Source organism: Lolium rigidum, chromosome 6, assembly GCF_022539505.1.
Source record: "Lolium rigidum isolate FL_2022 chromosome 6, APGP_CSIRO_Lrig_0.1, whole genome shotgun sequence".
NCBI classification, from domain to species: Eukaryota; Viridiplantae; Streptophyta; class Magnoliopsida; order Poales; family Poaceae; genus Lolium; species Lolium rigidum.
The window spans coordinates 15,218,594-15,239,472 of NC_061513.1; the positions used below are offsets into that span (position 1 = coordinate 15,218,594).

The 20,879-nt window shown below is 46.4% G+C and overlaps 3 protein-coding genes across 6 annotated transcripts; 1 reads left to right on the plus strand and 2 right to left on the minus strand.

The window, feature by feature from the left end:
* Nucleotides 1–9,659: 9,659 nt before the first annotated feature.
* Nucleotides 9,660–13,673, plus strand: LOC124661195. The gene is made up of 14 exons (XM_047199055.1): nt 9,660–9,883; nt 10,322–10,457; nt 10,590–10,698; nt 10,787–10,933; nt 11,143–11,247; nt 11,743–11,826; nt 12,032–12,147; nt 12,229–12,330; nt 12,413–12,526; nt 12,755–12,811; nt 12,891–12,957; nt 13,032–13,085; nt 13,187–13,261; nt 13,375–13,673. The coding sequence occupies exons 2-14, from the start codon at nt 10,426–10,428 to the stop codon at nt 13,525–13,527; spliced, it is 1,215 nt and encodes a 404-aa protein (XP_047055011.1). The 5' UTR covers nt 9,660–9,883; nt 10,322–10,425; the 3' UTR covers nt 13,528–13,673.
* Nucleotides 13,674–13,799: 126 nt separating this feature from the next.
* Nucleotides 13,800–15,703, minus strand: LOC124661196 (protein DEHYDRATION-INDUCED 19 homolog 5-like). 2 transcript variants are annotated; one of them, XM_047199057.1, is made up of 5 exons: nt 15,470–15,703; nt 14,798–14,907; nt 14,626–14,703; nt 14,310–14,542; nt 13,800–14,222 (listed from the first exon to the last, which is right to left on the minus strand). In XM_047199057.1, exons 1-5 carry the CDS (start codon nt 15,642–15,644, stop codon nt 14,132–14,134), a joined length of 687 nt encoding a protein of 228 aa, XP_047055013.1. In that variant the 5' UTR covers nt 15,645–15,703; the 3' UTR covers nt 13,800–14,131. The 2 variants fall into 2 exon arrangements, with proteins under 2 accessions (XP_047055013.1, XP_047055012.1); XM_047199056.1 differs by having other exon boundaries at nt 14,798–14,910; nt 15,470–15,701.
* Nucleotides 15,704–16,995: 1,292 nt separating this feature from the next.
* Nucleotides 16,996–19,066, minus strand: LOC124661194 (protein PIN-LIKES 2). Of its 3 annotated transcripts, none has more exons than XM_047199053.1 (2): nt 18,875–19,066; nt 16,996–18,652 (listed from the first exon to the last, which is right to left on the minus strand). In XM_047199053.1, exon 2 carries the CDS (start codon nt 18,572–18,574, stop codon nt 17,210–17,212), a length of 1,365 nt encoding a protein of 454 aa, XP_047055009.1. In that variant the 5' UTR covers nt 18,575–18,652; nt 18,875–19,066; the 3' UTR covers nt 16,996–17,209. The 3 variants fall into 3 exon arrangements, with proteins under 3 accessions (XP_047055009.1, XP_047055010.1, XP_047055008.1); XM_047199054.1 differs by having other exon boundaries at nt 16,996–18,668; XM_047199052.1 differs by having other exon boundaries at nt 16,996–18,688.
* Nucleotides 19,067–20,879: the final 1,813 nt, after the last annotated feature.

Below are 20,879 nucleotides of genomic sequence, written 5' to 3' on the forward strand. Positions count from 1 at the left end.
TCAATACGACCAACGCCGGCGATATGACGACGATGACGAAAGAGATCGTCTGGCTAGCAGAGACGCCAGGAGATACCGCCGGCATGATCGCGACGAGGAGAGATATGAGCGCCATGCCAAGGAGAAATCAAGAGAACAAGACGACGTGGATAGGCACTGGGACTGTCCCTTCTTCAGACACTGCTGGGATTCAGGAATGAGCCGATTGCCTACAATCGGCAAGCGCCGAATGTAGAGAGAAGAAGAAGGGCGCAGGAGCCGTGTCAGTATTCAAACGTCTAGGGCCGCTCCCATCTCGGAACGAGTTCGTCGAGTCCTCTCGGGTGGAAGATCTCGAGGAGTTAGAAGACGAGCTGGAAGAAGTCAACATTGATCATGACGGAGCCGATGTCCAAATACAGCGCTTTGGCTAACTACAGAGCCGATATCTGCAGTTACCTGACATATTCGGCTCGGGGGGCACCTAATCAGATGAACATGTGCGATACATGTGCAGTGAAATATTGGGGGCCGGTAGAAAAATCGGCCAGTAAAAAAAATGCGAAATCACAGCCGATGCACAGACATCGACTTCAGAATGTAAAAAGCCGGTGCACAGCCATCGACTTTAGACAAGTTCAGCAAAACATTTATTAGTTTACACAGAGAGGCTCTAATGAAGAAACGTGTTGAGGGCGTGAAGGGCGTCAGCACGGATGCGATCCACCTCGGCGATTTCAGCCTCGTCGTCCTCGTCTTTGCCTGTCACCAGCTGACTGCTCAGGGCGCGAATTTCAGCCAGATCGGTCTTCAGATCGGCTGTGAGGCCTTTTGCTTCCTCTTGAGAGCAGGCAATGAGGGTTTCCTTGTCTTGGATAAGTTGCTTGGTCTCCCTAACCCTCTCCTCGAGGTTCTCCAGCTCCTTGCGCAGGGTCTCGAGTTCGGCACTCTTGGCAGAAGTGTCGGTTTTGGCGTCTAAAGCAGCCTTCTTCTCGTTGAGCCGGTGACACTTGTCTGCAATATCGGCTCTCAACGGGAGCTGGGTGCGACGAAGGGTAATTCTTTGACGAGCCGACTGTACCCTTGACCTGAAGACCGACAGAGTCACAGCTGGCCAAAGCTTAACCTGCAGTCTCACCGGGAGATGGGGCTGGATGTCTTCGAGGATGCCCTTGACTGCCTCGGGGTTTTCGACCAGAGTCTCAACGGAGGAGGAGAGCAAAGCTTTGAGACGCTGGAGGGGACCGTGGACCGTGCTAGGGCTTGGCTCTTCACCTGCCTTGGAAATAGCTGGCTCGATGGATTCAGGGTCGAACGTCAGCAAGCTTGAAAGATCACAACCCTGACAGACGAGCAAGAGCAGTATTAGTATACAACAAAGAAAAGAGTAGAGCCGAGGGAGCGGAGTGTACCTCTCCCAAAGCAGGAGGAGCAGACCGATGTTGTGATAATCGGCTTTTCGGTGGACTTGGCCGGGGTAGCCTCTTGGTCGGCCACGCTCGTCGAGGTGGCCAGGTCTAGCGTGGCGGATGGCATCAGTACCTCTTCAACGTCCCCGCTAGAAGTCTCATTAGTCTGCACAAGAAATGGTGAGTCGATCCGAGTAGCAATGGAACGGCATGAAATACGAACTGGTGAGGCAATTACGTTTGAAACCTCCTGGCTTGGCGAGGAAACTCGTGGATCTTTGCGAGCCCGTTTGACGCATCGACGCTTCACGCGTGATCCTGTTGTGGTCGGAGCTTGAGGAGCAACAGGCTCGGGAGTCGACCCTTTCCCGAAAGCCGACGCTGGTGAGTCCGTCTGACTCTGTGTGGTGGATCTCCCGGAGTTGCCCGGGTTTGAGTCCCTTTGGCTGGATTGTGCCTCCCGCTGGAATTCTCTTCGGTGGAAGTCTGTAAAAAGAAGTTCAAGCATGTCGCGAAGGACTGGGAGGACAGATAAATTTGGTCAAGGCACGAGTCAGCTTACATGCAAGCTTTCTTGGGCAGGAGCTTTGCGCTTCAGGGTCTTTCTGACGGCTACTTTCCTCACGGCCTTCCTCGCCTGGACTGAGGCTCGGGGGGCAACTGGCCCCGAGGAAGCTTTACTCTTGGGAGCCGATTTCGTTGAAATCGGCTGGCTTTGCATTATGACCTTCTTCAGAGGAGGCGAGCTCTGGCAGAAGAGAACCACCGGGGCTGGTGGAAGGAATTTGAAGGGGGAGCCATCGGTTTGCGTGGGCTCTGGACCATCTTGTCGCTGCCAAGAGATAGAGCCAGGTTACAGACGATCATCATGAGCCATTGCAAGAAATTTATATGTAATGGTACCTGGTGTGATGTTATCACCAGATTTTGGCTAAATCAGGAGGTGGGCCGCGATCAAGATGGGCTTGGAAGATTACACATGGAAGATCTATGAAGCGGCCTTGCACCGAGAATTTGGGCTAGGTTGCCCGTGTATCTTTAATTACAGTAGATTGTATCTAGATTAAAAGTTAGAGTTTTACTCGTGCACGGTTTGGTGCACGCCCACATTAGAAAGTCCCCCGGACTATAAATATGTATCTAGGGTTTATGGAAAAAACAACAACCAACGTTCAACCACAAACAAATCTCGGCGCATCGCCAACTCCTTCGTCTCGAGGGTTTCTACCGGTAAGCATCATGCTGCCTAGATCGCATCTTGCGATCTAGGCAGCACAAGCCTGCCCACGTTGTTCATGCGTTGCTCGTACTCGAAGCCTTTTTGATGGCGAGCAACGTAGTTATCTTAGACATGTTAGGGTTAGCATTGTTCTTCATATTACATGCTTTCGTAGTGCAACCCTTGCATGTCTAGCCGCCCTTACACCTATCTTAGGTGTAGGGGCGGCACCCGCTTGATCATAGTTTAGTAGATCCGATCCGTTACGATTGCTCCTTGTTCTACAAGGATTAGTTTAATATCCGCAATAGTTAGGCCTTACAAAGGGTTGGAGGATCCAGCGGCGTGTAGGGTGGCGTTTGCTAGCCCTAGAAAGGATGTTCCGGGATCAACCTCGTGTTGGTTTTTAGGCCCTGTCTAGGATCGGCTTACGGTCACCGTGCGCGAGCGCGAGGCCCAATCGTGAGTAGGATGATCCGATTATGCGGTGAAAACCCCGGATCGTCGTAGATCTCATTAGCTTTACATTGATCAAGCGGGACCACCATATATTCGGACACCTCGTTCGAATCATGGGTGGATCGGCTCTTTGAGCCGATTCACGGGATAACCCGAGAGCCGATCGAGGCTCGTATTTAACATTTACGTGTGTGCCCTGCAGGAAACTAAGCGAGGCATCATCCACACCTTCCTGACCGGGTATAGGTCGGTGGCACTCCCTTGCGAGTTGGCATCGGCGCGTGCGACCAGGAGGCTTTGCGGGCCGTCGCTCTGAGGGACTGGGGCCAGCCGCAGCCCTAGTTGTTCCCGGCTCTACGGTGTTGCCCGTCTCTGCCCGCCAGGGGGTTTCTGACGTCAACATGTGCAGGAACGTCACATTCGGGATCAAGTTGCTTCAGCAACGGGCCTAGAGCTCTTCTGAAGGCGTGGGTCTTCCACATGGACCACCAAGTCTCGAAGCCATCGGTAGTAATGGTGAAACAGAGGTTGTGAGGAATTGGAGTGGCCAGAGCGTCAAAGAAGGTATAGCACCGTTGGCCGTGAGGAGGTCGAGCGGTTCGGCTACGCTTGCCGTCGGGTGGTGGAGAAAGAAGTGTGGGGGCACTTGCCCGAGGCCAAGCTGCCGGGCTACTACCACCGGTTGGTAAGACTCATAACCAGGCTTGATGATCCTGTTTGAGGTACTCATGCCAACTGGGAGAAAGCAAGGACGGATCATGATGGACTACAAGTGCCGGGTGCTAGCGTCATCGGCAAAGCTGTCTAACCGGAAGGAGACTGGATTCTCAGAGTTCTCCGATTCAGTATAAGGAAAGAACAGGGGGTTGCCCAATCCTTGGAAGAAAATCTTGAACCACTCTGCTGCTTCCTTAGGGATCGACCCTGTCGCTCGGGAGGCTATACAAAGCCTGGCCATAGCTGGTGCATCGGATCTCCTTCCCATTAGCATCTGGGAAGGTACAGGTGGCCAAAGGTGGAAAGTTTGGGATATGGGCCTGAAAGTACAGCTGAGCCCATAACTGAATAAACCACCAGGGGCCTCCTGTTTTAACTGTCTTTTGGGAGAACAGTTTGACAGACATCAGTTGAAGAGATCGATAGACCTCTCCAAGGAACAGCTTGCCAAGGCCAAGTTGAGTGCCTTTGGCGAGTTCATAGGCCGGGGAAAGGTAATTCTTGGTTGGGGCGAGTGAATGACCACGGAATATGAAGTGCTCCGACCGGAAGTTTAAGAAAGGCTGTGTGCTCTCTCTCGTCACGGGGCCTTTGGTTTTCATGTAACGCTCGAGGTAGGCGCCCTGGCTTGTACACTCTGTTTTAGAGGAAAGGGTGAAAGGGACCTTTGGCAACTTAAAGGCGAGAGGGGCTTGAAGATGCAATGTCCGGGCTCGTGATCATGGCCACGTCCAGCAGGGTTGGTGTCATGGGGCCATGGCCGAACATGAAGCAATTCAATGCATCAGACCAAAAGTAGCCGATGGTTTTCAGAATGTTCTCATTCTTTTCAAGAGGAGACAATGATAATGATAAAGCATCGGCTATCCCTATCGTTTCCCAGGTGGCGTAATGAGTTTTAGACACTCTACTGTACCATGCCACCCAACCTTCAGGGGGATTAGGCCAGGCTCGCGAGCAGGTCGGCCCGGGAAGTCGGATCTAGATTCTGGTTCACAAAGGGGATTCTATTGGCCTCGCATGAGATTAAGTGAGCGGGACTCTCGGAGGAACGGGGGCCAAGACACATAGAATTCGGGAGAGAAGGATGCGGCAGCAGGATGTCTGAAACCTAAATTAATAACGAACAGGGCATTAATTCAGGTGTTTGTTGTTTAATCCTAACATTGATTCGAATGGCGAAGAGGCGATTGAGGATTACCTTCAGGCCGGAGACCATGGTGTTGGCGCTGGGTGATTCCGCCATTTGATGCGCTGTGGAGTTGGGTCGGAGCGGTTGAGATCTGAGGTTCGGGCGATTTGGGGATCTGAGTTGCTTTCTCAGGCGGAGGTCGCAGGTTACCGTTTGGAGGGGCAATTAGGTTGGCCTTACTCGTGTTTTATGGTGGAGGCCGATGTGATGCCATCGGCTCTTTTGGACATGACCCGACGAAGAAAGGGAAAAACGGAGTGATTTTGGAATTGTCATTTCCAAAACCAGGGGGGCATGTGTTATCACCAGAATTTGACCGGATCAGAGGTGGGCCGCGATTAAGATGGGCTTGAAGGATATACCTGGAAGAAATACATGAATCGGCCTTGTATACAAACTTTGGGCTAGTTTGCCCGTGTATCTGTAAATTAGTAGGATACGTGTCGGTTAGATAGAATTTGGCTCGTGCACGGTTGGGATTATTCCCACGTTAGAAAGTCTACGGACTATAAATATGTATCTAGGGTTTATGAAATAAACAACAATCACGTTCATCACAAACCAATCTAGGCGCATCGCCAACCCCTTGTTTCGAGGGTTTCTTCCGGGTAAGCATCATGCTGCCTAGATCGCATCTTGCGATCTAGGCAGTAACGTTTATTCGTTGTTCATGCGTTGCTCGTGCTCGAAGCCTTGTTGATGGCGAGCAACGTAGTTATCATAGATGTGTTAGGGTTAGCATTGTTCCGTCGTGTTACATGCTTTCGTCCATGCGACCCTTAGACGTCTAGCCGCCCTTACGCCTATCTTAGGTGTAAGGGCGGCACCCCGCTTGATCATTATTTAGCAGATCCGATCCGTTATGATTGCTCCTTGTTCTTCAAGGATTAGTTTAATATGTGCATAGTTAGGCCTTGCAAACGGGTTGAAGGATCCAGTAGCACGTAGGGTGTAGTTTGCTAACCCTAGATGAGATGTTCGGGGATCAACCTCGTGTTGGTTTTTAGGCCTTATCTAGGGTCGGTTTATTATCACCGTGCGTGGCTGCCAGGCTCAATCACGTGTAGGATGTTCCGATTATGTGGTGAAAACCCTAAATCGTCGTAGGTCGTTTTAGCTTTATATTGATCAAGCGGGACCACCATGTGATCGTATACCTCATACGGATCATGGGTGGATCGGCTCCTTGAGCCGATTCACGGAGACAACTCGAGAGCCGATCGAGGCTCGTATTTAATGTTTACGTGTATGCCATGCGAGGAAACTAAGCGAAGCAAATCCATCACCTTCCCGACCGGGTATAGGTCAGGTGGCACGCCCTGCACCGGCATCGGACGTGCGTGCCGAGTCTTTGCGGGCCGTCGCTCGAGGGACCAGGGCCAGCCGTAGTCTTGGAAGCCTCCCGGCTCTACTGTGTTGCCCGTCGCTGCTCGCCGGTGGGTTTCTGACCGCAACAAGAGGTTACATAATCATTCTTAACACTTCTGGACATTGCACAAAGCTACTGAAAGTTAATGGAACAAAAAAATCCATCAAACATAGCAAAACAGGCAATGCGAAATAAAAGGCAGAATCTGTCAAAACAGAACAGTCCGTAAAGACGAATTTTTATGGGGCACTTAACCTGCTCAGATGAAAATTCTCAAATTGAATGAAAGTTGCGTACATATCTGAGGATCACGCACGTAAATTGGCAGATTTTTCTGAGTTACCTACAGAAGGGGCTGCTAAATTTTGTGACAGCAAGAAATCTGTTTCTGCGCAGTAATCCAAATCTAATACCAACCCTACTATCAAAGACTTTACTTGGCACAACAATGCAATAAAATAAAGATAAGGAGAGGTTGCTACAGTAGTAACAACTTCCAAGACTCAAATATAAAACAAAAGTGCAGAAGTAAAATAATGGGTTGTCTCCCATAAGCACTTTTCTTTAACGCCTTTCAGCTAGGCGCAGAAAGTGTGAATCAAATATTATCGAGAGATGAAGCATTAGCATTCTTACCAGGGGTCTTGCGCCTACCCTTCTTACTCTTATTCTTACTCTTTGGTTTAGGGAATATATGACCGCATTCGGGCGTAGAGGTAAAATTTAGAGTGCCTTTCCCCACATCTATGATTGCTCCCACGAGTTTCAACAGTGACCTTCCAAGTGTGATTTGTCCTGTCCCTACACATTCAACAACGAGATAATCAGTGGATAGCGTTCTTCCAAGAAAGGTTGTGAACATACCTTCAGCTATACCCTTAGGAATTATAACAGAGTTATCAGTAAGAGTTATTCCTTCTCCTCCTTCAGTAAGTTCCCAAAGTGTCAAAGATTCATAAATTCTTTTAGGCATAAAGCAAAACTCAGACATAATATCACAACGGGCATGAAAAGTTTCACCACAAATAGCAACTTTAATAGTAGGCACCCACATTGAAGGTTCAAAGCTTACTGGAACATAATCATAATACTCACGAATCTGGTTGTACCCTTCTTTTAAACAAGATATATTCGTTTCGAGAGTGTTTAATCTATTATGAATGCTAGCAAGAGATGAATCAAAATTATTAGCGGAGCTAGATGATACAACCAATTTTTTTATGGCATTATAAGCTTAATCCCCATCACAGTGAAGGAAATCTCCTCCTACTACAGCATCTAAGGCATATCTATAGCGAAGAATGAGCCCAAAATAAAAGTTACTAAGAAGCAAACTTAGAGTCATTTTAGGTTAGGTTTTACTATAAGAATCAAAAATTCTAGACCAAGCTTCTTTAAAACTCTCCTCACCCCCTTGTTTAAAAGTAAAGATCAATTCCTCAGGTGACAGAGTATCAACTACAAGACTAGTCATGATAACAAAATAAAGTAAATGCAAGTAACTAATTTTTTTTGTGTTTTTAATATAGAGGACGCAAGCAAGACAGTAAATAAAGTAAAGCTAGCAACTAATTTTTTTGTATTTTTGATATAGAGAGCAAACAAAGCAGTAAATAAAGTAAAACAAAGCAAGACAAAAACAAAGTAAAGAGATTGGATGTGGGAGACTCCCCTTGCAGCGTGTCTTGATCTCCCCGGCAACGGCGCCAGAAAAAAGTCTTGCTGGCGTGTAGTTGACACACGTCTGTTGGGAACCCCAAGAGGAAGGTGTGATGCGTACAGCAGCAAGTTTTCCCTCAGTAAGAAACCAAGGTTATCGAACCAGTATGAGTCAAGGAACACGTGAAGGTTGTTGGTGACGGAGTGTAGTGCGGCGCAACACCAGGGATTCCGGTGCCAACGTGGAACCTGCACAACACAATCACAATACTTTGCCCCAACTTAACAGTGAGGTTGTCAATCTCACCGAAGCTTGCTGTAAACAAAGGATTAAATGTATAGTGTGGAAGATGATGTTTATTTGCGAAGAACAATGAAGAACGGAGTTTGCGGTAGATTGTATTTCGAGATGTAAAGAATGGACCGGGGTCCACAGTTCACTAGTGGTGTCTCTCCCATAAGATAAATAGCATGTTGGGTGAACAAATTACGGTTGGGCAATTGACAAATAGAGAAGGCATAACAATGCACATACATATATCACGATGACTACTATGAGATTTAATCGGGGCATTACGACAAAGTACATAGACCGCTATCCAGCATGCATCTATGCCTAAAAAGTCCACCTTCGAGTTATCATCCGAACCCCTTCCAGGTATTAAGTTGCAAACAACGAGACAATTGCATTAAGTATGGCGCGTAATGTAATCAACACAAATATCCTTCGACAAAGCATTGATGTTTTATCCCTAGTGGCAACAGCACATCCACAACCTTAGAACTTTCTGTCACTATCCTAGATTCAATGGAGGCATGAACCCACTATCGAGCATAAATACTCCCTCTTGGAGTTACAAGTATCAACTTGGCCGTAAAGCTGCAAAACGTGACAGCCGCAAGCCACAAGAAGAACACAAACCCTAAAAAGGAAGGCAATGGTGCCATCTCCTTCCTCTCCCTCGCCACCACGGCCGGCCGAGGAGAAGGCAACAACATCAGCACTCCTCTCTAGAACAGACTCCGCAAACTCCACGGCAGGGTCGAAATTCGACCGTTCCCGGGGAATCCACCCTCCCCCGATCCGCAGATCTGAGAGGAAACCATGCCAGCAGCTAGCCGGCGCCGCCACAAGTGGCCTTGCCGAGATGGAGATCGAGCTCCAGCATCCTTATTCCGACGCGACGTCGCCTCCACCATCTCAACATCGTCCCAAAACACCATGAGAAGACTAGGCCGAGCGCTTCCCGGCGCATCAGAGGAAGACCCCCCCCCGCCACGCCACACCACCGGGGCTTTGCCCGGCGACGGCGACACGAGGAGGGGTGCGGTGGGGGCTAGGGTTGGGGTCGTCGCAGCTCGCTAGTAACAAGAGAGAAGTCACCGGTTATATAATGTTTATTTAAAACGCCACATCACGAGGCATTGCAAAGGAAAAAAATGCGATACAAGTGAAACGGCAAAGATATGTGCCCTAATTTTGGCGGCCATTAGCAGCAGCAAATATGGTAAGTACTTATAGTAATTTTGGGTTGGGTAACGGCGGAAGGTTGGTGGGCCCACCCGACAGACAGCACCGAAGCCAGCGAATACAGGGAGGATTTGGCAGGCGGCCAACCCACAACTCTTCCTCCTCCCTGGTTTCTTCTTCTTCTTCCTCTTCCTCTTCCGTCCCACCAATCTCCCTCTCCCCCCGCCCGCCGTCGCCCATCTCCTCTCACCTCCTACGCGTGCTCCTGCCGACGCTCGCGGCCCCGTACCCTGCCATCTCCTTGTGGCGCGCGCGCCCTGAGCCGCCCGCGCCGGATTCCGCTAGGGTTTGCTCTCGCCCGAGGCGGCGGATCGATCCTCCCTCCGCGCCGAGCTACGGGCATCTGCTGGTATGTCGATCGATGGGTTTCGCGTCCATCAGCTTCCACCTTCCTATTCGTCGTTGGTCCAATACTACTACTACTACTACTTACACTAAACTACTTACATAGATTGGTTGTTCGTACCAGGTAGGGTTTTCCCCTACGCCTTGCTCTACTTACTAGTTGAGGGTTGGTTAGAGAGATGACGAATCGATTCCCGTGAGCATAAAAAACACATCTTTAATGAATCCTGTGTCTTGTCCGCACGGGCATGTGAAAATTACTTTCTTCCTCTTTTCCCCAACATGAATAATCCTGTCAACTCCAACCTCTAACTGCTAGATTAAAGTTAAGTGCTGAACCAAAGCTAGTAGTAAAGTTTGTACAATCACACAATCAGTAGTTAACACTTTCTGAATTCTAGTGCATATCGGTTTGACGCAGACATTGCTGTCTTTTTATCAGGTCATAAACACTCTACACACCATCATTATGTTCTTGTCCAGCAATGTGTAGCACCTGCCACCCACAAGGCTCCATCTCCTCCTACGCTCGCACCAACATTCTAGATGATGGCCAAACTCCCGACTTTTAGTCGCAGGTTCGCTCGCACGCACGCCTTTCCTTTTCCTGGTTATATACTCTTCATTCATCGTGTTACCTTGGTTTGTCCTGGTTATCTGCTCTTCATTATGCTACCATGTTTTGATCCTTCTCCCTGCCGACCCCGCAGCGCGCATAGGAAACCAAACGAAAGCATGAGGCTCGTTGTAGTGACAATCGTTGGGGTGGTGTTTGGTTTCTTCATCGGAATCTCCTTCCCAACTGTCAGCATAACAAAGGTATATACACGTAGGTACTGCAGTAACTGCACCCATGAAACTGCATTTCAAGGAACTGACTTGTTACTGTTTCCGACATATGCTGCAGCTTCACTTCCCTTCTAGCATTGTTTCCTACATAGAAGACAAGAACTCGGGACTCATGGCTCAGGCTATACTCAACCATGCCTGGACCTCTGCTAGGAACGTGAGGGAGAATAATGGTTCTGAACCTAGTTCAAACACTACCATGAGGGTACTGGCTGTATTCTTTGACTTGAACTATGTTCCTGTATTTCCGAGTTTAAATCATGCTACTCCCTCTGTTCCATGTTAGTTGTTGCTGAGTTAGTACAACTATTGTCCTGAATCTAACCTTAATCTAGCACTACCATATGGAATGGAGGGAGTATTTTATATCCTTACCTATCAATCTAACCTTGATCTTGCTTGATATCGTTACAGATTTATGTACCGACCAACCCCAGGGGCGCGGAGATGCTACCACCTGGTATCGTCGCACAAGAGTCTGATTTAGATCCACGCAGATTATTTGGAGATCCGGCCGAGGTAACTATTGTTGTCTGCATCATCAACTGTAATATTTACCTTGATGTATTTCAGTTCCAGGGATGTCTTTCCTTCTTTCTTTTCCGGTACCTTAATATTTACTTGTTGTATTCGACCATAAAAAACTGATGTGCTTCCTTCTTTCTTTCCCGGTAGATTGATTCTATTCCACCTTAAAAACTGACTATGCTGTGTTCTGCATATCACATTGTTCTCAAATAATCAGCATGTTTTTGCTCCGGTTATGTTACAACTTGTTATACCCGTGTTTAGGTTTTCATGTAGTTTTTTGTCAAAGTGATTGGCCTTACACAATTGATGCATGCTATTGTGTAAGCTTTGTGTTTTTTGAATTCAAATCTCACTATTTGTTCCGCTATGTCCTGCTTTTTCTAGCCCATAGCCTTGATGTTCCATCAAAGTTCATTAATATAATCTTAATTTCTGCACTATGGCCTTTATTGTGCATCAAAATTAATCTCCATGAATTCACAGGACCTACCCACCAGGCCAAAGTACCTTGTTACTTTCACTGTTGGAATTTCACAGAAGGAAAACATAAATAGAGCAGTCAAGAAGGTATTTTTTCCTGGGATTTGTAATATATTATTTATGTGAGTGTCCAAGGTTATGATGTCAAACTATTGCTGTTTCTTTTGTCACAGGGAATGTTTGTTTGTGTTGTGTCATGTATACTTTTAGCTATATATTTTTGAATTTACACAGAAGATGAAACTTTTGACATGGTAAACATCCTAATTGTTCGAGCTCTTAATTCTTGCAGTTTTCTGATAACTTTGCGATCCTGTTATTTCACTATGATGGCCGGGTGAGTGAATGGGATGAATTTGAGTGGTCAAAACGAGCAATCCACATAAGTGTCCCGAAACAAGCGAAATGGTAGGCCCTGTTGCTTTTGTATTCCTTAAATTTGTAACTTGGAAGGTGATTATAAATATTGTCTAATTTCTTCACCTCCAGGTGGTATGCCAAAAGATTCTTGCACCCTGATATCGTGGCACCTTACGAGTACATATTTATCTGGGATGAGGACCTTGGAGTTGAGCATTTCAATGCAGAGGAGTATGCTTTCAATGTTCACCTAACATAGCACATTTTTCTGTTGCATGTATTGGTTGGCTTGCTAACATGATTTGCATATCAGGTACATTAAACTTGTCAAGAAGTATAAGCTGGAAATCTCACAACCTGGTTTGGAGCCTGATAAGGGATTGACATGGCAAATGACCAAGAGAAGAGGGGATCGTGAGGTCCACAAGTAAGTGCAAGAACTCTTACTCTGTAACTACATATGTACTGTTTGGTTTGTCCCTGCTATTGCATTACCTCATGCATACATAGAGAGGCATTATCTTATCTGTGCACAGAGAGTTAAAAAATTGTTGACACATACAATACAAGGAAACAACATTGTTCCCTTCTGAGATACGTAACTTCTTTTTTTCTTAACTTCCATCTTACCTGGTTGGTTTTTCTGTTTTAACAGGGATACCGAGGAGAGACCAGGCTGGTGCACGGATCCTCATCTTCCACCATGTGCTGCGTACGTATTTCCCCATTTGGAAGCTGACATATAAATTTATATGGAAAACAGCCTATAACCGTGTATGTTTTCTGTACAGGTTTGTTGAAATTATGGCTCCAGTCTTCTCTAGAGATGCATGGAGATGTGTATGGCATATGATCCAGGTATATCATAATTCCATCATCCGCTTTCCTCTATCTGTCCATGTCATGTGGTTAATGTATGCGTGTTGTTGCAGAATGACTTGGTTCATGGATGGGGTCTGGATTTTGCTTTGAGGAAATGTGTGGAGGTATGAACCACAATCCCTTGTGAAATACTGAAGTAGAAAAGGAAGAAATTTTACTACTTCATGATTTCCATTTCTTTCATTGATGGCTTTACTCTTTGCAGCCTGCTCACGAGAAAATTGGCGTTGTTGATGCCCAATGGATTGTACACCAAGTGGTTCCTTCTCTTGGGAACCAGGTAAGAACCACAAAATCATGATAGCATCCAAGCATCATGTCCCCATCACCAAACACAAAAATCAGCACTTGCCACCAACTCACCCCACCCTCCCCGGGATCGAAACTTTGCAGGGACAATCAGAGAATGGAAAGGCACCATGGGAAGGCGTACGAGAGCGGTGCCGGAAAGAATGGGGGATGTTCCAGACTAGGATAGCGGAGGCCGACAAGGCGTATTACGAGATGATGGGCGTCACCCCTCCGAACGTAACATTCGTCCACTAGGCCTATGCACGACGCAGCTGTTAATTCTACTTTTGATCCCCTCTAGAGCACTTATGTAGAGAGAGGTTAGGTTGAATGGTGGTATTGATGATACGTGTAGATCCATATACGAGTTGTCATATATCATTAATTGATTTCGTTGCCTCCTTGCTGTGTGGTCTATATGTTTCTCCGTCATGGAGCCGTGCCTCACTGCACTACTCATTATATTTTCCTAATATCATGCAGCCACAAATCATTTTAAAATTATGTGTTACAAAACAACAACATGGTTTGGAAAAAACTATCTGGAACCTTGATGTTAATAATCTCAATACACCGAAGAAACACAATAATTTGACGGGGGAATATACACAAAAATTACAGGGGGATGGAGAGTAAAATTTTCTTATTTTTTGAACATAATAATTTTTGAACTTGCAGTTTGTACCTAAGTTGAAGCAGAATATGCAACATTCGTACTGATGTATACTCAAGATTAAAGTCAAGCTGTAACCACAAAATTATAGGCTCAGCAAACCAACACAACTCTGATGTATACTTAAGATTAAAGTCCAGCTGTAACCACAAAATTACAGGCTCAACAAACCAACACAACTGAAGATTAAAGGATCGTTGATGCGATTATCTCCCTTAGAAACTCGATCCTCTGCAGCCTCTCTTCCAGTTCCACCTGGCTCACACGATAGCTCGGCCTGAGAAAACAAAATAATAACAAGAACACTTACTAACTTGGCCACAACAGTCTTAGCTACTGAAATAAGAGAAATTATCTTGCTCACCTCTGAGCATCTGAGATTGCTGCGGAACGAACACTCATGTGACTGCTTGCTCCACCGTGAGACTCTAGTTCGGATTGTTCATTGCCGCCGCCGCAGATGAACTGGGAAAGTAGTTGGTCAGGCTCAGGGTCTTGGCGTGGCCTGCTCATCATGTAGGGGTTTCTTTCTTCGTATGGTTCCTTCCCAGGCGCTGCTGGCCATGGTGAGATGCTGTGCCTGGAAGGCTTCCTCCTCTGCAATGATCAGATGTTGGTGATGAAGAGTTTTTCTGTGCCTGGAATGGATTTGATTGAAGGCAGGGTATAGATTGTAGTACCTTGAGAAGATGGGAGTGTTGGAATCTGAAATGGGCAGACATGTCTTTCCCTAGGTTCTCCGCGCATATCGGGCAAACCTGAAGATCATCAAGTAAAGCCTTTAGCCATCATTGATTCAGCATCAGAAGCGGAGAATCGTAACTTAAAAAAAAAGACAAGAGATTATCTTACAGCATTTCTGGTGTCGAAGCAATGCTCCTCCTGCAGATGGTTAGGGATGAAGGGTATTTCGACCTCGATGTAACAGAAAGGGCAAGGAAAGTACTCCCACAGTTCCCCTTCTTCTGAGTAACAGATAAACAAAAAATTCAGCCGATGTGTGCAAACTGATCCACAATCTGTTTAATCTAATCCTCTTGTCTTAGTTTACAGTCTTCTTGTATTAATGAAGAAAAAGGTGCAGTCAACTTCTCAATCTTGTGATGCAAAGTTTCTTTTCCATGAGCTTCCAACTTTAGATCTCTCCCATATGCCAACAAAACTCAAAGTCAAGAAATGTTTTTTTGCTTGTTGCATCTGATCAAGACATGACCAAAAGCAATGATTCTATCTTAAAGTTGAAAGCAACCACAAAGTAGAAAAACAGAAGGTGATTCAAGAACAAGTGTGGCTGCAGTGCTGACAAACATGAATGCAAATGCAAGAACCTGTCTCAGGACAATAGAACTACCAAGACCAATTTTTCTCCAGAGAAAGCATGAATGGATCCAGTAATTAATGAAGAATTGAAAAGTCAGTCAGAAATCAAACGGCAGCTCATCGCGTCATAAAGCACAAATATTCTGTGTGTTCGCGGACTACAACGGAACAACAGTTAAAAGCAACAAGGATGAAGGAACATACCTGGTGGATGTGGAGGAGGGGGGCCATAGGGCTGGTGCCTGCATGTAGGGAGAAAGCCATAGTTGTAGGAAGGTTCTGCTTCGACCTCCATGGCGCCACTGCACCGCTGCTCTTCTTTGCTCTTCTCCTCGGAGGGCAGAGGACAAGGCTCGTCGCTGCAACTGACACAGCACATACAAGCAAGTGATCACAGAGGAAGTGGAGCTGGATCAGGACTCCTCAGCCTCTCGTCTGCTTATATATGACTTCAGGACCCTGTCTTTTCTCTCAGCATAATTAAATAAATGTTTTTATTACTGGTGACTCAAAAGCAGGACAAGAGAAAGGAAAAGTAAAAGGAAGATGCATAAAGGGACAACATAAAATTTCTAGGGATGTGAGTGGCGCAATGCGTTGTTTTCGCTGTTTGTCCCAACAAAATGGGTAGGTTCTACTTGAGGCATAGATAGTTCCTTAGTAAATAGTTAATTACAGTAGGAACTAAGGAAAAATCCTGCTTCCCAGAAATTCTAATCATCACCTAGACTAAGAAATTACAGGATCTGACATAATCTTGGCACCTCGAGCTTAAATCAAGTGTAATTGTTGGTTGCTTAAATTTTGCTGGCTCATTAACCAAGTTATTACATGGATCCTACTCACACTTGTCTCCCACATGGGCAAAACCCAACACGTTGCTTCGCAAAGAAACTTCTCAAACGAAATAGCAAGATAACCACTCATGGAAGCTCGCAAATAGAAGTACTCTTCTGGAAAACCCGGTCACCCGTTCTCCAGAGATCAGCGGGTAGTTAAACAAGAAAAGCTGATGAATTGTCCTTTGCTACTCTACTCTCTGAAATAGAAAGAATACTAATGCTGGTGTATGCAGTGTCCTAAGAGTTGCCTTTCCAGTCAGCAATCAAACCTGAAAGCTATGTATGAATTATAATTCAACGGCATGTCTAAATCTGACGATAAAGTGATCTGTAGAAAATAAAAAAGGGAGCAGTTGTGGCCACTCGGTTCAGTTCATGACAAGGATGTGCAATTGTGCACTGCATCTGTTAGTGCCTTGCCTTTTTGTTTTTTCCTCTCGCAAACAGTTGCATGGAGTTGCTGGAGAATCTTTTTGAAAGTTTTGTCCAATATGTGTGTAGCTCTTTATTGGATCACAATTCAACCTAGCAGCCTGGCACCCCGTGTGAATGTCTTGGCACTGTACTTCACATCTCAGAAGGGACTAGCAGCAACTTCTGTTTCATACAGTTTATCTAATGGACATATTTTAAGCACATTACTTCAATGTTAAATTTCGCTAACAAAACTGTATTTTTCACCCACTCACAAAACAAATGATCCAAAACAATACATTTACTTCTTGGACATTGTACCATGATCACATGGAGAGGATAAACAGGAAATTAGATGCTACTCAAATGCATCACACTGCTGTAGTACCTCATAACCAAACAAACAATGCATTGACCACTTGTGCTGTTCTAAAACTGGCAGGAGTGCAATATTGTCATAGGATCAAAAGCATGTACACCATCAATATACCGACTATAATTAACAACAAAAACCATATCTCCTGTTCTCAAATAATACATGCAAGAAATACAAATAATTAGCAATTTATGAATACACTGAACCACAAGCAGACGTGGCTGATAATCAATTAAAGTACTACTACTTATCTTGGGCATCGCCTCCCATAAGGATTGCTATTGCCTGGATTGCAAGGCAGGCAATCATCTTTCAGATGTACGACAACAGCTTGAAATATACAATCAGGTATATGGAAAGAGAAAACACTGCGCAGATGTGCTGCCAGAAGAGGAGCGCTGATGCTTCCTTAACACTGTAACCCCTGAGGCTCGCAATGGCTCCAAGCAGGATGGCACTAGGCGTCGAGTACTGCAGTGCAAGCACAAACTGGTACATGCGGTCATCCTCGACGAGCAGATGCAGCCTGTCCGCTAGCGTCACGACACCAATGCCGATGCATGGGAGAATCAGAAGCCTTGCGACAATTATACCGACGATAGTCCGGATACCCAGGGCGTTGTCATTTGGTCCTTCAGCAAGCATGCCTCCTAGAATTAGCATCACCGAGGGAACCACGGCAGCAGCTAATATCTCCAGACTGTCGGTGAAGAACGAAAGCGGCGCATCAGGCTCAAACACGAAAGCCTTGAATACAGGGACCATGCCGATGATAATAGCAAGCAAGGAGGCGATCGTTGGTGGCTGAAGAACATGCTGAATTGGAGTCTTTTCGGCAACAACCCTCATCCTTCTCACCACTTTTGGCTCTGCCAAGCACCGAAGTGACTTGGGGCTGCTCGGTCCAGCACCAGAAACTCCCCCCTCTTCCGTAAAATCGATATCAGGAAACGTAGCCTGCGAGGAGCCTGAAATGCTCATGAAAATCCTGGCGATGAACGGTGTCTTGGAGGTGTCCGTTTCCTTGTCAGCCATCCCCGGCCACTCGGCTTCCTGGAGCAGGGGGCGGCTGAAGTTGCTGACCTGTTCTTCAGGCTCTTCCTTGATCTCGTTCCCCTCCCCGACGATCTCGTAGTACTGCATCGGCGGCTCCATCATGTGGTACACCAAGGTATAGACGAGGATGACGGCGACCCACTGCGCGAAGGAGACGTAGGCGATCCCCTTGCGGTGGCACCCGGGCCCGAAGGGGTGGTCGGCGGTGTGGCAGACGGAGCCGATGATGGCGATGGGGAGGTTCCCCGTGTTGCCGAACCCGGTCATGATGACCGTGAACCTGAAGAACTGCGGCGGGGGGCGGCAGATGAGCGCGACGACGTAGCCGAGGGCGCAGCCGATGGCGGTGCTGAGGAGCACGTTGACAGGGATGAACCACCACTGCAGGACGTTGTCGAGGGTGACGGACTCGCCGAGGTGAACGAAGATGAGGCAGGGGAGGAAGAGCGCGAAGACGAGCTTGCTGAGGAGCTTGAAGGTGGCCTTGGGCACGATCTGCGTCCGTGGGTTGGCGAGCACCAGGCCGATGACGGCCAGGCAGAGCAGCTTCAGCAGCGGCGTCACCGCTGACACCCAATTGCTCTGCGCCGCCACAACCTGCGGGTCCATGGGAAGAACCATCGCCGCCGCCCGCCGCCGCTGAAAGCCGGAAGCTTTTTGGAGAATCTTCTAGATTATTGTTGCCCTCCCCCTTTTCGCCTGTCAAATCAATGAGCTTTTGCGGATTCAGCCAATCTGCTTGCCGAGAAAATAAATTAATTTAGGGATTCAGGTACGGGGGGTGTGGATTCGAGATGCAGGGGAATGAATAATGAGAAACAATCGGGCTGGGAGATTGTCATGTAATATCTTGAGCTGGAAACAATCGATGGATCCATCCGAGAAGGCACAGATTGGCAGGGAATCAAGCGAAGCGCGTACCAATGGTTGTCCGCCGCCGAGAAGAATCCCAGTTTCGCCGCCGCTCTCGTGGCTTCGATCTCTCTGTCGGGATTTCGTCCCGGGCTCTCTCTCTCTCTCTCTCACCCGTGATTGTGATTTGGACGGGGCGGGATCAGGATTGGGATGCGGCTGTTCTTGGCCACGCTGGTTTTCGGACAATCTCTGCCGAGGTGGGCCTACCGTGTAAGTCACCCAGGTCACGTGGTTGATTGATATATATGTACTCCGTATTTATTTTCGTATCTAATCATGCATGTGAAGGGATCTCAAGAGAAAAGCACGGCATGTGCGAAAACACGGTGGTGAACCTGCGGATGCATCCACCCTAAATCCCACCCTCCATTGAGCATCGGCGTCTGTTCGTTATTAGTATCTCTGCGTGCATTTAATGTATTCTTATTCATTCTGATGTCGTATTCTGCCTGTATCCTCATTAAATCCATAATATACTAGGCCCACAATCTGATGTCGCAGTAGACCTTGACCCGCGCATTTAGGGCATGAAAGAATGGTGGCATACACAACTAGCCGCTTCATGTAAAAAAGTTGTCAGAAACAACATGGCCAATTTTATATCTCCAATGGAAGCTACAACTTTAGTTAGAAAAAAAAGAGAAGGGACCCCACAAATATGACACTATGTATCTCTTTCTCTCTCCAAAAAGCATGCTTTTAAGGTTTAAGATCTCACTTCCTGAGGAGGAGGCTACCTCCTCATCCGAACCTACTTTGGAGCACCCGAACTTAGTTAAAGGTGTGAGACAGTAGTTCTAGGGCAGTGCATTGGACATGCCCTTATAGCAGCAACGGCCACATGTGCAAGGGCCACCATAATGCAATCTGTCAGTGCACTGGTCAGCTTCTCTATCCCCAAAACCCATCGTCCTTCCCAAATTCTCATCGTTCATCTCCTTTAGTTTTGTGCCAACAGATGGATCACTCACCTTATCCCCTTTCAAGCCTCTCCAGTTCTTGGAACCAACGATTCTGCTTAGTTGTCCTCTCGATTTCAGATCCTAACAAGCACATCTACCTACGGATTTGCTTGCCCATGTAAAATACTTCATAGATTTTGATAAGTGCATATAATAATCTACGAAGGCAAAATTTATGCGATCTTTATTTCCTCTAAGGATTTTCCTTTCACCATGTCTCCATTGATCTCTCGCTCCTCTTCTTTTTCACAACTCGTGATGAATAAAAATCGGGAGGAAGACGATGGTACTGTTCCAGCCCCGCATTAAACAGAAATCAATTAATGCCCTGCGCCCAATTAAAAGAGGAGGCCCATTAAATGCCTAGCAGCTGCGTGTACTAGTATCCAACGTATTCTCAATTACTTCTGCTTCTACGATATACTCCAAAAATTAATGTTACCTTATGCACAGATCACAAAGCAACTAATGAACGTGCAGATATAGGGTGGGAGAGTAGATGAGAGCCAAAAGTCCGGGTCAACGGCATGTGCTCCTATCACATTACCTTTTTTTTTGCTAGAACTATATAAATCATCTCTTTACAATCTTGTGGAACAGTCCATACACTAAATAGTGCCTACGTATATCTAAATATTTAAAAAATATAAGACATCTATTTATAGATACATGCTCTACTATGTTAGGGGAGTGAGGTTCAAGAAACATGGATAATTTCAACTATTGAGGGAGTACTAATTATTGCTGACTTTTTTTATATTTCTAAAGGAGTTTGAGTTCAAACTGAAATTTTCATTGATTATATAACTCTGTTTTACCAACTATTGTTATACTCCCTTTGTTCATAAAAGGATATCTTAAATTTTCTAAAGTTAGATATATGTAGATACTATTTAGTATATTGGTATATTTAAATTTAAACAGATCTAAAAACACTCTTATATGAATTGTCGTCGTGGTGAACAGACAGATGCCATAGGATGGCTTAAGTTGGGGCCGAATGGACGCTAGAGGATTCGGGGGAGGGTTTTTGATCAGGTAGGATGAAC

Excerpts from the sequence above, each read along its gene's own strand:
- LOC124661194 (XM_047199053.1), bottom strand. The coding sequence starts at position 18,574 with ATGGTTCTTCCCATGGACCCGCAGGTTGTGGCGGCGCAGAGCAATTGG.
- LOC124661195 (XM_047199055.1), top strand. The coding sequence starts at position 10,426 with ATGATGGCCAAACTCCCGACTTTTAGTCGCAG. Across the intron at positions 10,699-10,786 it reads CAACTGTCAGCATAACAAAG|CTTCACTTCCCTTCTAGCAT; the intron begins GTATATACACGT and ends CATATGCTGCAG. Across the intron at positions 12,331-12,412 it reads GAGCATTTCAATGCAGAGGA|GTACATTAAACTTGTCAAGA; the intron begins GTATGCTTTCAA and ends TTTGCATATCAG.
- LOC124661196 (XM_047199056.1), bottom strand. The coding sequence starts at position 15,644 with ATGTGCTGTGTCAGTTGCAGCGACGAGCCTTGTCCTCTGCCCTCCGAG. Across the intron at positions 14,911-15,469 it reads CCCTCCTCCACATCCACCAG|AAGAAGGGGAACTGTGGGAG; the intron begins GTATGTTCCTTC and ends TCTGTTACTCAG. Across the intron at positions 14,704-14,797 it reads GCTTCGACACCAGAAATGCT|GTTTGCCCGATATGCGCGGA; the intron begins GTAAGATAATCT and ends GATGATCTTCAG.